The sequence below is a fragment of the Gobio gobio genome (assembly GCF_949357685.1).
Source record: "Gobio gobio genome assembly, chromosome: 25".
NCBI lineage: Eukaryota > Metazoa > Chordata > Actinopteri > Cypriniformes > Gobionidae > Gobio > Gobio gobio.
In genome coordinates this window covers 7,585,090-7,599,559 of record NC_137121.1, presented here as the reverse complement: position 1 = coordinate 7,599,559, position 14,470 = coordinate 7,585,090, and the positions used below count along the sequence as shown (strand labels likewise).

General features: G+C 37.1%; 1 protein-coding gene across 4 annotated transcripts in view; it reads right to left on the bottom strand.

Annotated features, from left to right (window-relative positions):
• LOC307121737 (protein phosphatase 1 regulatory subunit 12A) overlaps window positions 1-14,470 on the bottom strand; it is a 51,711-nt gene that overhangs the window by 26,207 nt on the left and 11,034 nt on the right. For all 4 annotated transcript variants that reach the window (XM_079809472.1, XM_079809470.1, XM_079809473.1 and 1 more), the window contains exons 2-3: window positions 2,825-2,955; window positions 2,503-2,621 (exon numbers count right to left, since the gene is read on the bottom strand). In XM_079809472.1, the coding sequence (XP_079665598.1) occupies window positions 2,503-2,621; window positions 2,825-2,955 (250 nt within the window). The remainder of the gene's footprint in view (window positions 1-2,502; window positions 2,622-2,824; window positions 2,956-14,470) is intronic.

Below are 14,470 nucleotides of genomic sequence, written 5' to 3'. Positions count from 1 at the left end.
GGGAAGAAAAGACTCCCGGAACTCCTGTTTCATGCCGACCCAAGTTCACAAAGACACTCACATTTACACACAGGAGGAAGTTTATAAAACCTCTGCACAGCTCCAGCCTTTATAATGGAGTTTTTGATGTGGGAAATTCACATGCTGTTACTGTTAAAACCAAACATCCTATAAACACACACACACACACACACATTTATAATGAGCTTCTGTGAGCGCTTGTGCGTCGACTAAGGTTTTAATGGGATCACGCACAGCAGGTGAAGATCAGACAGATGGAGCGTTTTAGACAGATAATGTGAACCTTCATTTGTTCAAATAGGATTTCACATAGAAATATTGCATTTCTTTATCAAAAATCAAAAGAAAAACTTATATTTATCTAAATAATCCTATTTTTCGGATTAATGCTTACAAAGCAAAAGTGATAATGTGTGAACGTAAACAGCGGAGAAAGAAAACGGGTGTGTATCATTATATTGGATCCGTGCATTCGCTCTTAAAGTGACAGCAGCCTATTTTTCCTGCTCCAGTCTGTTTCATTAATGTTAATCAAACAACAAAATACAAAGAAAATCACTTTTGTACCTTTATCAAATTGTAATAATATTCAAATTATACAGTAAAGACTATGTAGCGTTATTTTACATTTGATTATTCAATTTCTGTACCTGAATACTGTTAGAAAGCACTGTTTATTTCATCTGTATCTTTGTTTTATTGTATTGTATTATTTTCGACAGATTCAGTTCCCAACAAACCCAATCATTCTAGAATTATTAATTCTTGCCAAATAGAGCTAATCATCCGGTGAGACCGTCTCATGCTGCGTTCACAACAAATGCGAATAGAGCGTCAAAATCGTGTCTACCGCGTCTAGTTTGATGCGTGAACATTTTGAATCCGTATAAATTGTGCGTTTGAGGCGAAATAGACGCGCGTTAAGGCGCTCCAGGAGAAATATGTCATAAAACACCACTCTGCCTCTTTTCATTTTCATTAAAAATATATATTAAACATTAATAGCCTCACAAATGTGGTCTAGGCAACTCCTACATTATCTTCACTGCATGTATATTTAAATATCCTTAAAAAATAAAGTTATGAAACTTCTCTTTGCCCTCAGTCAAAACGATTTGGCAGACAACAAATTACAGATTCATGAGAGCAAAAATCGGCCGGTAGATCCACACAAGACGAACCACTACAGGACATCAGAACCAGCGGCAAACGTCAGAAGGACTGGCCGAGGAAAGGCTGCTCACGCCGGGGTTAATGAGCGCTGATCGCCGCTGATCGCCTGGATCTCACAACTCCAAAAACACAAGATCATTTTTTTATAATAGGCGCTCTCTTTATAAATAAACCACAGATTTGAGCTTTAAACAACTACATTCTCACCTGAAAAAGTCTTAAAATTACATTTTGTGACACAATAGTAGTATTTTTAAATTATGCAGGGTTTCTCATCACGTCACTTTACCATGTGACCGCAGCGAGCAGGCTCCTGATTGGTTAACGCGGCGCGAATTGACGGCAAAGTTCAGATTTTTCAACTCGGGCGCCAGACGCAAATTCGCTTCAAATGCGCGAATGCCATTCGCGCACAAGACGCTCAATTAGCGAACTGGACGCGCGAATGAGGCGGAATCGAATCCATCGCGCCGAGCGAAACGCATCTATCGCGACGCAGGACCTCCAGACGCGCATCAACGCGCCTTTCCATTGACTTAAGATTGAAATCTCTCGCTCCTGACGCTCTATTCGCGTTTGGTGTGAACGCAGCATTATATCTAAAAAAAACGAAATATCGCAATGTCCTTTTTTTCTAATTTCGTCCAGCCCTACTTTTAAGTTTACGTTTAATATTAATATTTATAATATTTATTAATACCCATCAGGCATGAATATACAGGTGAATAACACTGATTGTCTCTTCATCATGACACCTGTTAGTGGGTGGGATATATTAGGCAGCAAGTGAACATTTTGTCCTCAAAGTTGATGTGTTAGAAGCAGGAAAAATGGCAAGGGCCAAATTGTGATGGCTAGACGACTGGGTCAGAGCATCTCCAAAACTGCAGCTCTTGTGGAGTGTTCCCGGTCTGCAGTGGTCAGTGTCTATCAAAAGTGCTCCAAGGAAGGACCAGTGGAGAACCGGCGACAGGGTCATGGGCGGCCAAGGCTCATTGATGCACGTGTGGAGTGAAGGCTGGCCCGTGTGGGCCGATCAAACAGACGAGCTACTGGAGCTCAAATTGCTGAAGAAGTTAATGCTGGTTCTGATAGAAAGGTGTCAGAATACACAGAGCATCTCAGTTTGTTGTGTATGGGGCGGCACAGCCGCAGACCAGTCAGGGTGCCCATGCTGACCCCTGTCCACCGCCGAAAGCACCAACAGTGGCACGTGAGCATCAGATTTAGTTAACAATAACAACACTGGTGAAACCTTTTCTTTGTTGTTCTACAATCTCACATTCCCTCTTTTACTCCATCTCTCACCCTGTTTTTTAATCTCTGCTTTCAGCAGCCTCGCCATGACGTCCTCTGTAGCGACGTCGAGAGGAAGTTCCCCCTCGCTGTTCACCGCTCCCACACGTGCGCCGTGCTCGATCAAGTACCTGCAACAGGTACACAGAAAAAAACCCAGTAAACTTTAAACTGTCGCAACTCAACTTACAGTTGACTCCACTAGAATTGAACACATCAGGTGCCTTTTCAATTAGATTGATCTATTTTGAATCAATACTTCGGATAAAATATGAATGTGGGGTACAAGGCTGCATCATGTGGTCTTGGTAGGCAGTTGAGCCGCGTTACTGACTTTGTGATCTGGATGAAACCGCAGGAGGCCGCGGCGTGGAGGGGCGTCCACCCTTCATTGTCTCCTCTGTTCACGTCACTGCCGCTCTCCACCAGAAACTGAACCATGTCTGCGTTTTCATCAATACAGGCCTGAGGAGAGAAAGAGAAAATCTATTTAATCTCTATATACAGGGCTCGACATTAACACCTGTCAAATGTGTGTGTATTTCAGCAGTGGTGTGTAACGCAGTCACTCCTACTGGCCACTTCGGCGGGTTGAATTTTATATATAATATATACATTTTCAACTGTAGTCTTTTTAAAATGCATCTGAAATAATAAACTAATTTGTAGTGTTGTCAAAAATATTTCGATGCATATAGATACTCAAATATCTGAAACGCTTCCAACACTAATTTTCCTCAGAATAGACACATGACACCAGCATCTCTCTCTCTCTCATCTCTCCGACAGCAAGTGACACACAAACCCGCCTCCTCTCACTCACTCGCTTCGGATGAATATATTGTTTGTTATTACAGGGCTTGAATTTCGGCGTGGGATTGAGTGTATTGTGCATAATTTTACTCATTCCCACAGATTTTGTTCTCACACCCAAAGTGCGGCACAGAAAGCTGCCTCTAGGCACTAAATTTAGTTCTTTTCCGCTGCTTATTGCGCTTAAACCATGGGTCTCAAACTCGTGGCCCTCAGGATGATATTTTGTGGCCCCCTACTTGACATTAAAGTTTAGTGTTAGTGTGGCTCGCGCGTTGTTCTGAAAAGCACCTTTTTTTGCTGAGTCGTTGCGTGTGCCGCGCTTTATTTTCAGAAATGCAAGCTGCCTCACTTTGTGTGTGTGCGTGTGTGTGTGTGTGTGTGTGTGGGTGTGAGAGTTGGCTTGGCCCTCCCTCATGCAGTATAATTGGTTGACGTGAGGCTGATCAGAGAGTTGAAACGTCTGTGGTCTAAAGGCACTCGTCAATGTCAAAATGATTGAGATGGCCAATCAAATCAAAGTAGGCGGGGTTTACATTCTCTTTCAGTCTTCACATGGACGAGCGCGTCAATATATCGCTTAATGCTGTTGCGGAGAGAGACTATTCTTTCTATTCTTACCGTTCATGTTCAGAAAGGAATGTTAAAATTAAGAGGACCATTTCATCTTCAGAAGAGACATTCATGTTGAAGAACTGTTAATAATAAAGATTGAGAAGATTGGATCAGTTGTCAGGGTTTTTCCTACATTGAACATTTTTTGGCGGCCGCCAAAACAAATTTTTGCCCCGCCAAAGCCTTATTTGATCAGTTATTGTGATTTATGAGTGATGTAGATCTACTGCGCTTGTGATCGGCGCATGTTAACTGATGACAGAGAGAACGAGCGGAGAGCCCTAACGTTACCCCGCGCGGACGCAGAGAGAACGAGCGGAGAGCCCTAACGTTACCCCGCGCGGACGCAGAGAGAACGAGCGGAGAGCCCTACCCCGCGCGCACGCTCTCGTCTTCAAAATAAGCACCGTTTTAGCATTCTAATATTTCACATATCACGTTAATCAAAAGGTCGGAAGACCGAATCCATGTTGCACGTGGTGGATTCGGACATTTTTTTCCTTGAATTACCGCTGGATGTGAATTGCGCTCAAAAAACGCTAACTCTTCACCGACCAGCTGACATAAACCATACTTTCAATAAACGGGAAACAAATCCTATCCAGTTATGAAGTGTTTTCTGTGTGTTGACAAATCTTTCGCGATGTTCTAACAGACGGGATTCACACACAAAGCGTCTGCTGGTGTCCGATTCGCGACCTGACTCCTTTGAACCGAATCATTTTAACGACTGGTTAGAACAACTGAACTGTCCAACACTGAACTCACGAATCAGTTTAATAATTTACTCAGAACATCTGAAATGAGAACACAAGTGTGCTCACCCAATTTAGCAAGAGTGGATAGTAAGAATTTTTTTTAAAGCTTATTTCTGTTTACAATGTGTAGTAAATAGATAGCCTAAAATCATTTAGTTTAGACTGGTGTGAGGTGAAACCAGAACAAAGTTATTAGCTAGCTGATCATTTTAAGAAATTGTATATGGCAGAAAATTAGGCTATTTGTTATTTTTTTAATACTATTTTTTAATATTGATATGGTTATATACCAAAACAATTATTTGTAAATAGTGTAAAAATGAGGAACAAAAGAAACAAAAATCAAGGTATCGAAATAAGATAAGCAAAAATTACAAACTGTTTCTTTGAATTTATTTTAAATTTATTGTCAGTATTGCGATCGCAGATCACGTGGGTAGGGTACTTTTTACTGTGTATGTGTGGATGACCATGTCTGTCAGCCACCACCGAAGACCATTTTTGACCCAGGAAAAACCCTGGTTGTGCTCCTTTTACTTGATTACTGTTGGACCCCAGGTAAGTTGAGTTTGAGACCCCTGACTTAAACAGTCAAATACACACAAAAGAATGTCAAAATGCCGGCGTTGGGGAGTATTCACGTAAACACAGTCAGTTCAGTTTTAAGTGAATGTAAACAGTTGAGAAAAAAAACGCATGTGTAACAGTAGCCGCGTTTCCATTACAGATTTGCGCAAAACTTTTGCGATATTTTCTAAAAGTCGACAAAAAAATATTGCGAAATGACAGCGTTTCCATTAACTGATGTTATGCGACTACAACATTTTTTTTCCTCTCGTGATAAATAATTCCAAAACTCATGCTACGTATGTTGTTAGGTTTATGTATATCCCAGCCACCGCACGCCATTATTTTTAATGGAAAGAGACGTGCGTGTTATAGCACTGATTGCAAGGAAAGCACCTTCTACTTGAGCAGCACATATGAGGTGTTATGATAAATTGTGGCATTTTATATTCTATTGTTTTTTTATGAGTTTAATAAAGAACTCATCTTCTGTTCAAACACACCATCATCTGTAAAGAATGATCGACTTTTACAAACGCAGGTTATTGTGACGCATTGCCACATACAGAGACGAGTGAAAAGTTTGAATTTGCATGGTGGAACTCAACGTTTTTTTTACCACTTCGTTATTTTGGCTCGGAATTTCGTTTTTTGGAAATATAAACTGAATTTAGAAATGCTTTTGAAATGAAAAACTTTGCGTTTAATAAACAAAATATATTTTTGAAATGAAGACAGCGTTTGGAGTGGAGTGCAAAATAATCTGTTCCCTGAGTCCACGGCCTTTGCTGTTATCGTGAGTTTACACAAATAAAAGTAGACAGTTTATAGTTTATAATTATGTCTTGCACTTATCTGTATGGCTAAAAATGACGGAGTATTTTAAGTTTCCGCTGGAATAGCCTAAGGAAAAAATTAATCAAAAGGCGACAACGACTTCGTAGGAAAGAGGGTTAAAGAAAACGTAGCCTATTTAGTTTCATATAGTTAGGCTATGTCTAAATATTATAATCTTTTAATTTCATATGTTGATTATGAAAAGTGAGCAGCATGAGTAGGCTAATGCACATAATCAGATGCGCATATGTCTGGAGACATGGATTTTGAGCACAATTGAATTGTGTTTTCTATAAAGTCTTTCTTTAAAATTAATTTCGTTTTGTATAAATTGTATTTTAATTTTTGATCAATGTTTAATCAACTATTTGGCTGTAGGCTATATTTAATAAATAAGAAGCAAACCAAGATCGTCAGGAGTGGATAGACCTAGTCTTTGAGCAAGGCGGAAACTATAGCGTCTTTCTGTTTTAATACATTTCTTGAATATATGTCATAATTACAGTAGGCCTATAGATAGTTATGATATTTGTGGTTGCACCAGGGTCCGTCATTATAAAGTTACGCCACTTTCCTTATTAGGAGAAAATATATGTCGTTTTAACGACATAAGATATGTAGGCTACATACTTGAGTGGAAAAAAAATTATATTTAGGCCCTATGTGAGAGCAATGCGTGACCGTACCAGGTGACCTGTAAATGCAAAAAAAACCCATTGCGTTTCCATTGCAGTTTTGCGCAAATTTCCTTTTTCGAATTGCCTGAAAAACCACCTCATGCGAGCGTAAAAACTTTTTTGCGATAGATGGGAGTTTTTGCGAAATTGACGCGTTTCCATTGGGCGTATTTTCAATTCGCAATTTCAATTTGCGCAATTTGAAGGGTAATGGAAACGCGGCTAGTGTAATGGATCTGTGCGTCAGGTCTTAAAGTGACAGCAGCCTAATAAACCTGCTGCCAAATAAATATCTATATGGCAGTTTTTCCCCATGGTATCGATGTCAAAACTAGTCACTGCGGCTGGTGACCAAACTAGTTAATGTCAAGCCTTGTATATACATATGCGAAATAATATAGATTCTTTATATTATAATATAGATAATGTTAGAGATAATAACTAAATATTAGAGATAATAACTAAAAATGCAGAACTTATGCCCTACGCATAATTTCATTCAAAAAAATAAAAAGGTTTAATTTGTTGACTACTTTAGTCAACTAAGAATGAACAACACTTGCATTTATTAATCTTAGTTAATCTCAACATTTACTAAATACGTTTTTAAAATCAAAAGTTGTATCTGTTAACATGAGTTAATGCATATAATATTTTAATTAATTAAATTAACAAAGGTTAATAAATGCTGTAAAAATAGATTTCTCATAGTCAGTTTAAGTTAAATAATGCATTAACTAATGAGATCTTATTGTAAAGTGTTAACACTTTAATTACCACAAAAATTAAAATGGCTTTTTATTAAAACAGGAAATTCAAAATATTCATAAAAAATATTACAGTACACTGTAAAATCCATCAGTGGTTCTTACTAAGACTTTTTTTGTTAAGTTTACTTGATGTCCAATAGTTTGTTGAACTTACTTAAAACAATTTAGTTATCTGAACTATTTGCATGCTTTGCCTTCGTTACTTAGAAAAACCAAGTAAACATTACTTGACTGGTTTGAGTACCATTTTGCCAAAGAAAAAAAAACAGGCGGGCAAAAGGTTTTTGAGGCAGGGCCATTTTCACATAGACTTTTCACTCATTTCCTCCACTTCCTCTCACCATTATGGAGATCAGTGTTCCCTTTGGTTGGGCACTTGGAACTTCATTCATATTATTGTAATTCTCTTCCTATGCAGCGTTGCAACAAGAAATCACAATTACCTGATTTCAAAGGAAGGGAAGTAATAAATAGTGTGTGTGTGTGTGTGTGTGTATATGTATATGTATGTATATATATGTATGTGTATATATATATATATATATATATATATATAACATTTGTGAATTAATGATATATAACATAACTATAATTTATGTCAAATAATGATCCTTTAACATTTTTTTGCTAACACTTATGGCATAAACTTTTAATTGGGTTGATATTAGCCCTCTATATTTGTAACAATATCTTGCAATTGAGTATGCTTGAGTCACACACAGACTTCAACATTCAGCATCAAAACAACAATGGTAACACGTTTTTTTCGTATTATTTATTTTTATTTGTATTATTATTAATAAGACCTTTACAATTTAATTCGATTTTATCTGCCATTATTGGGGTTATACTGACAAAAGACAAATTGTAAAATAAAGCCAAAAATAGTAAACCAAAGCAAGTTATTTATTTATTCATGCCGCAATGCACTCTGGGAGTACACTTCCTCAGATCACAGATATAATTAAATTGACAAAACTTAAACGGTTTAAGTAAGAACAACTTGAGGCAACGAGTTTGCACAATTGAATGAAGTAAACTGAACAAATTTGTTTTTACGGTGTATATGTTTTGGAATTGAATTGAACTAAAACAGAAAATTGTATGAATATACCTTTTATTCGCGTTTTCCCCTTAATTTTCTAGTTTAACAAAATAAAAAAATAAAACAATTGATATAAACTTAACTTAGTACATTGAACTTAAATATACTAGTAATTGATATTGATAAGTAATAAGTAATTGATATTACAAATTAATTTAAGTTCAATTAACTCAAATTTTTAAGTTCACATTACTGTAATTTTTTTTAGGGCAACCAGTTTCCTCAAATCTTTTAAGTAAATTCAACTTATCCGGGTAAACAGTGTATAGTTCAGGCCAGGGTTATTATCATGAACTAAACCTAATACCCATAAAAAAAAAAAAACACTTTCATTGCTTGAAATAAAATAAACAACTGAAATAAAATATTTACAAATATTAAATTTATTCTATTTCTGCTAGATGCCAAGAAACATTTCTCATTTTAGTTTAGTTGAAGTATTAAAATAAACTAAATAACTCAAACTATATAGATACATTTAAAATAATAATGACAAACACAACAAAATTGCTAAAACTTTAACTAAAATTACAGAAAATATAAAAATAATAATTATGATAGTATATAACTAACAAATTGGCTTATCCTGAAACATAATATTAAACATCTGAAGTAATTCAAGCTTAAGTAATGAAAAGTATAACGTTAATAATCCATTTCATTAATGTTAATATTGACCAATACACTGATATATTGCTTATATATCGCTACTAATAAATGATCCAAGTCTGTCCACGTATTCCTCAAACATAAGACACTGCGGTTAACCTTCGACCTTAGATTACACACACACACACATAAAATGCAAAGGAATGAACACAATGTGATGTCATCATCACCCTTATCAGCTGAGCGCAGTGTCTGAATAACTCTATTGACACTCATCATGACTATCCTAGTGACAACTTTACAACAGTGCTGGAGCCAAGGTCAAATTGCATGATGGGAAATCCATGTTTCCACGTTTCAGTGAGACACAGCTGCAGGCAAAACAATAATTAGTCAGCGAAGCGTTTACATGATGGAAGTGTTACTGTGCACATACATGTGCAGGCTGTGATCAATGTTGTGGAGGAACACAACAGACGCAGTTTTTAACAGCAGCTCGTGTGTTTTCAAAATCCTGAAGCTGTTCCAGTAGCAAGCTACTTTATCGGTAGCGGTGTAGCATGAATGAACTCTACGTCTCCACTTCTAATGTCAAACTGTATTAAGCAAGCCGAGATAATTATACACACTTAAAGGGTACATAACACACACGGATTCTGCCAGTCTCATGTTAGTCTTGAGTACCTATAGCCTATTTCTATACTAACAAATCAGGCTTCGGCAATGCTCGGTGGAGATGTATGTAATAGCCTCAGCATCAAGTGCATTCAAGAGACAGAACAGATGCACAAATGTTTAACATAACTTTTTACAATGAATCTTTCACAGAACTTGGTGGCTACAGAGTAATTATTAAATGTTTCAATATAGCCAATCAATTATAGCTAGGGAAGCCTTAACTTAAAAAAAACAGATTATTTCTAAAATGCTACAATGTGAAATTATGGCTATTTTTGGAATACGTTTCGAAATGTCGACTAATTTGAATTCCTTTTCTCTTTTTAATTTTCTTTTAGCGCTCCCGCTTAAATTTCAGACATGGTTGCCAGATTGGGTCGATGATTTCCAGCCCAAAAGCTGCCTAAAACCCGCCCAATCCAAGAAAAAAAAAACACCCAAAATTTGAACTGCCAAAATAATGTGATATAATGTTATTGCCATGTCAATCAAGGTTGGTTAGCACCATTTATCTCCTTAAAGCAAAATAATGATGTCAAAATAAAAAATAATAATAATAATTTCCCCAGGAAAATGGATCAAAACAGGGCATTCAAATACAGTCATGCATGACTAAAATGTCCAAGTGGAAACTGTCAAAATCACAAAATTAACTGATGATTTTAACCCATGGAAAAACACATATATCATTTTCAAATGTCAACAGTAAGAATAAACTAATTTAAGTACAAAAAGTGCCCAATATAATTGTAATAAACAATGTAATTATCAGGCATAACACACACATTACTGCACACACCACAGACAAAATGTGTCATTCACTGATACTGTACGATAGTCCTACAACAAAAAATGAACAACAAGAATGCGTTTACCTTTGTGTTATGCTTTAACTTCAGACACAACTACAGTAACGTTATGTCTTTCGTGAAGTACATATTTGTGGAACATAACGCAGAACTTAAAGGGGCACTTCAGCGCTGGGGAAGATGAATGTGTATTTAAACTGTGTCATTTATCTAGTAGAAATGTGAAATTTGGTGCCTTCTAGACTGAGAAAAGACAGAAAATTTATTTTTGTCTCATTTGGATGTAACTTTTCCGTCCACTAGAGGTCGCCTATTTCAAAACAAAGGCGTAGTTTGATGACGCCAAGTTTGAGCGCAGAATCTTGGGACATGTGGTCTTCACCTCACAGCCGGTGGGAAAGAATCGGGATAGGACTCGGGCAGAAATCATGTTCATGGATGTGATTATTAACGTTACTGTAGTGAAGCAGAGCAGGAGCGAGTGTTGTGGAGCTGAGGAACCGCTGGAGCGATTGTTAATAAGATGAGCAACACACGCCTCACGAGCAGCGGGACTTTTATTATGACACAGTCGCCGGCGCCATTTCCGCTTTTCCGGTCATGAGTATGAGGTAACGCAGCTCTGTTTATCATATTAGACACATCTGAGTGTGTTGAGAATGATGTTATGACGTTACTCTGTGTGTTCTCTCGGCGGCTGCTATGACACTTGTTCACACTGCAGTGAGAGTAAAGCGTTTCTGCAAAATAAAACCGGAAACTGAGAGTAACGCAGATATGACACAATCGACAGGCGACTCCCTCACACGTCCCGGTTCCCTGGTTAATATAGCAATTTCTCACGATTTACAAATAGTTGGAGACATTTGGGATATTGTAAGTACTCAACTGAACAAAATATATAACACTGGCCTAGAGGTTTTTGGATATTTTACTGCAAAAATGTTACATAGTGCACCTTTAATAACATATATATATATATATATATATACACATTTATATTAACATATAAATATAAACTTTTATATTACATTATTTGACAGCACTAATACATGTATAGTCAGACAGACACACACACTTAAAAGTCAGTTAAACTTTTTTAAAGGAATGAATACTTCTATTCTTTAAGGATGCATGAAATTGATCAAAAGTGACACTATAGACATTTATGCAGAGCTGCCAACTCTCACGCATTGGCCGTGAGACACACGCATTTGATTGGTTTCACTCGCTCACACGCCACACCCCCGATTTCTCACGCTGAAGTGCCAACCCGGTCTGTCAAATGCCTGAAAGATGAGTTTATCTATATATCTATATCTACATGTTGAGCCGATCATGCTTTCGGTGAGGGGGTTCAAGAAAAATGGGCAAATAAATACGGTGTTGCGCGACCTAAAGCTACATTCCGTTTTGGGTTCTGACGAGAACGAGCCTGTAATGAGCGAAGTGGAGCGCTGTGACGCTCAGAGGTGCGTTTCCCCAAAGTGTCGTTCGTATATGGTCACGACAAGTTGCGTCATTATAAGCATAGTTAAACGAGTCGTGTTTCCCGAAACCATAGTTCCAACGAACGTTCGCAAACAGCATCGCAAAGTTGATTTGCATACATTTTGTTCTTGCACTGATGTTAAATTTGTAGCCATTTTGCACTTGGGCAGCCAGTTTGAGATATAGGCTATATTTGAGTATTGTGTGTAATGATTCTGTTTTTTCCATTGAAATGACTGGGGAAAAGTGTCCCAATAACCCTGAATGCCTATACTCTTTGAAATCATAATTACATTGCATTATGAAGCTTGAAACCCCAAATATTATAACATTCTTCATGAACAATTATTCAGTTATTTGTAACAATCTCATTGTAAAAAAGAAGAAAAAGAAACATGGTTTCAATGTAGCCAGCTACTTTTTGATAGTAACTTGTAGTGTAGCTATTTTCAAAAGGGTAGCTTGAACATAACTTAACTACTCAAAGTAGATTTTACTACAACACTGTTTTTTTTAGATCAGCCACAGCAAAAAAGAACCACACAACAGACAGAAGAGCAACAGACAGGACAGACAGTTATTTTCCTTTTTCTTCCCTGTAAAAGTATAGCTGTAGGTTGATGTATAATCAATTTGTTCTATTTAGACAAAACCATGCCTCTACATAGTGCTTTAAAATTGTGTGTGTGTGTGTGTGTGTGTGTGTGTGTGTGTCTATAGGATATACTATATTATAACAAAGGCAAAAAAGAAATCAACAACAAAAACCAATACTACCCCATTCAAATGCTGATGCAGAGAGAGTGTTTTCTGTGATGTGTGTATAGCTATTATATATATATATATATATATATATATCAGTCCTTCCAGAAAAATGCGGCTTTTTTTTGTGATTGTTGCAGGCAAAAATCCTTGATTATGCGGCACGTTTTCTTAAAAAATGCGATGAAAAATGCGGGATATTTATGCAATTTTATGCGATAAAATTGCGGGAACTTGAAAAAACTGCGGTTTGATGAGAAAGAGAAAAAAAGCACTACATCACAGAAAATGCTGGAATATTTAAGTTCTCATCTTGTTTTATTGAAGACCTTAATAATGGCTCAAATTTACAAAACATTTAGTCAATCAAGTTCTGTAGCTTTACAAAAGGAATATGCTACAACTTCTGAAAAAATTAATAAATAACTTCCTGTTTTACAGATGTCGCTATACAAAACAGACATTTGAGTGCTTCCAATGCACAAAGTGCAATCTCTTAAAGGGTTAGTTCACCTAAAAATGAAAATTCTGTCATTAAGGACTTCCCTTTATGTTGTTGGACACAAATTAAGATATTTTAGTTGAATTCCGATGGCTCAGAAAGGCCTCCATTGGCACAATGTACACTCTCAAGACCCATAAAAGGTAGCCTACTAAAGACGTCGTTACAAAGTCCATCTCACTACAGTGGTTCTACAATAACTTTATGAAGCGACGATAATAGTTATTGTGTACAAAAAAAACGAAATAACGACTTATATAGTGATGACTGATTTCAAAACACAGCATCACGATGCTATGAATCATCGAGTCGATTCATGATTCGGATCGTGTGTCAAACTGCTGAAATACGTGACTTTGGCGATCCAACCCGCTGAATCGACTCATTGATTCATAACGCTTCAAATCGCTGAATCAACTCATTGATTCATAACGCTTCAAAGCTTCATGATGCTGTGTTTTGAAATCAGTCAGCACACAGGGAAACTGCTTTGCTCTTTTGCTGTTATTTTTGTTGGCCAATGGGAGTTTGTGCTGCATCATGGTTTCACCGGTATCTATGGTTTCTCCACGGGGTTTGAAGCTTTTCGATGACGTTCGCGTCGGGTAATCACGTCACTTCAAAACGTTCCCATGGGAATAGGCGGAAATGGCGGCTCTTGTGTGAAGTAAACGAAAATTTTTCAACTTTCTGCTAATATATATGACTTTTTTTGCAACGAAAATGCGGGGATTATGAAATCATGATAGCCCCGCATATTTTGCACGCGGAAATAGGCAATTTATGCGGCGAAAGTGCGGCGTATTTGAAAAAATGCGGCCCCCGCATGAATATGCGGACTTTGGCTGATTATGCGTTAAATCACGCGATCGCATAATCGCGTTTTTCTGGAGGGACTGATATATATAGCTATTATTATAATAGTATTATTTATTTTATTTTTTGTTGCAATTTTTGCTTTGTTCGCGGCAAAATTTTGGTTGGCCC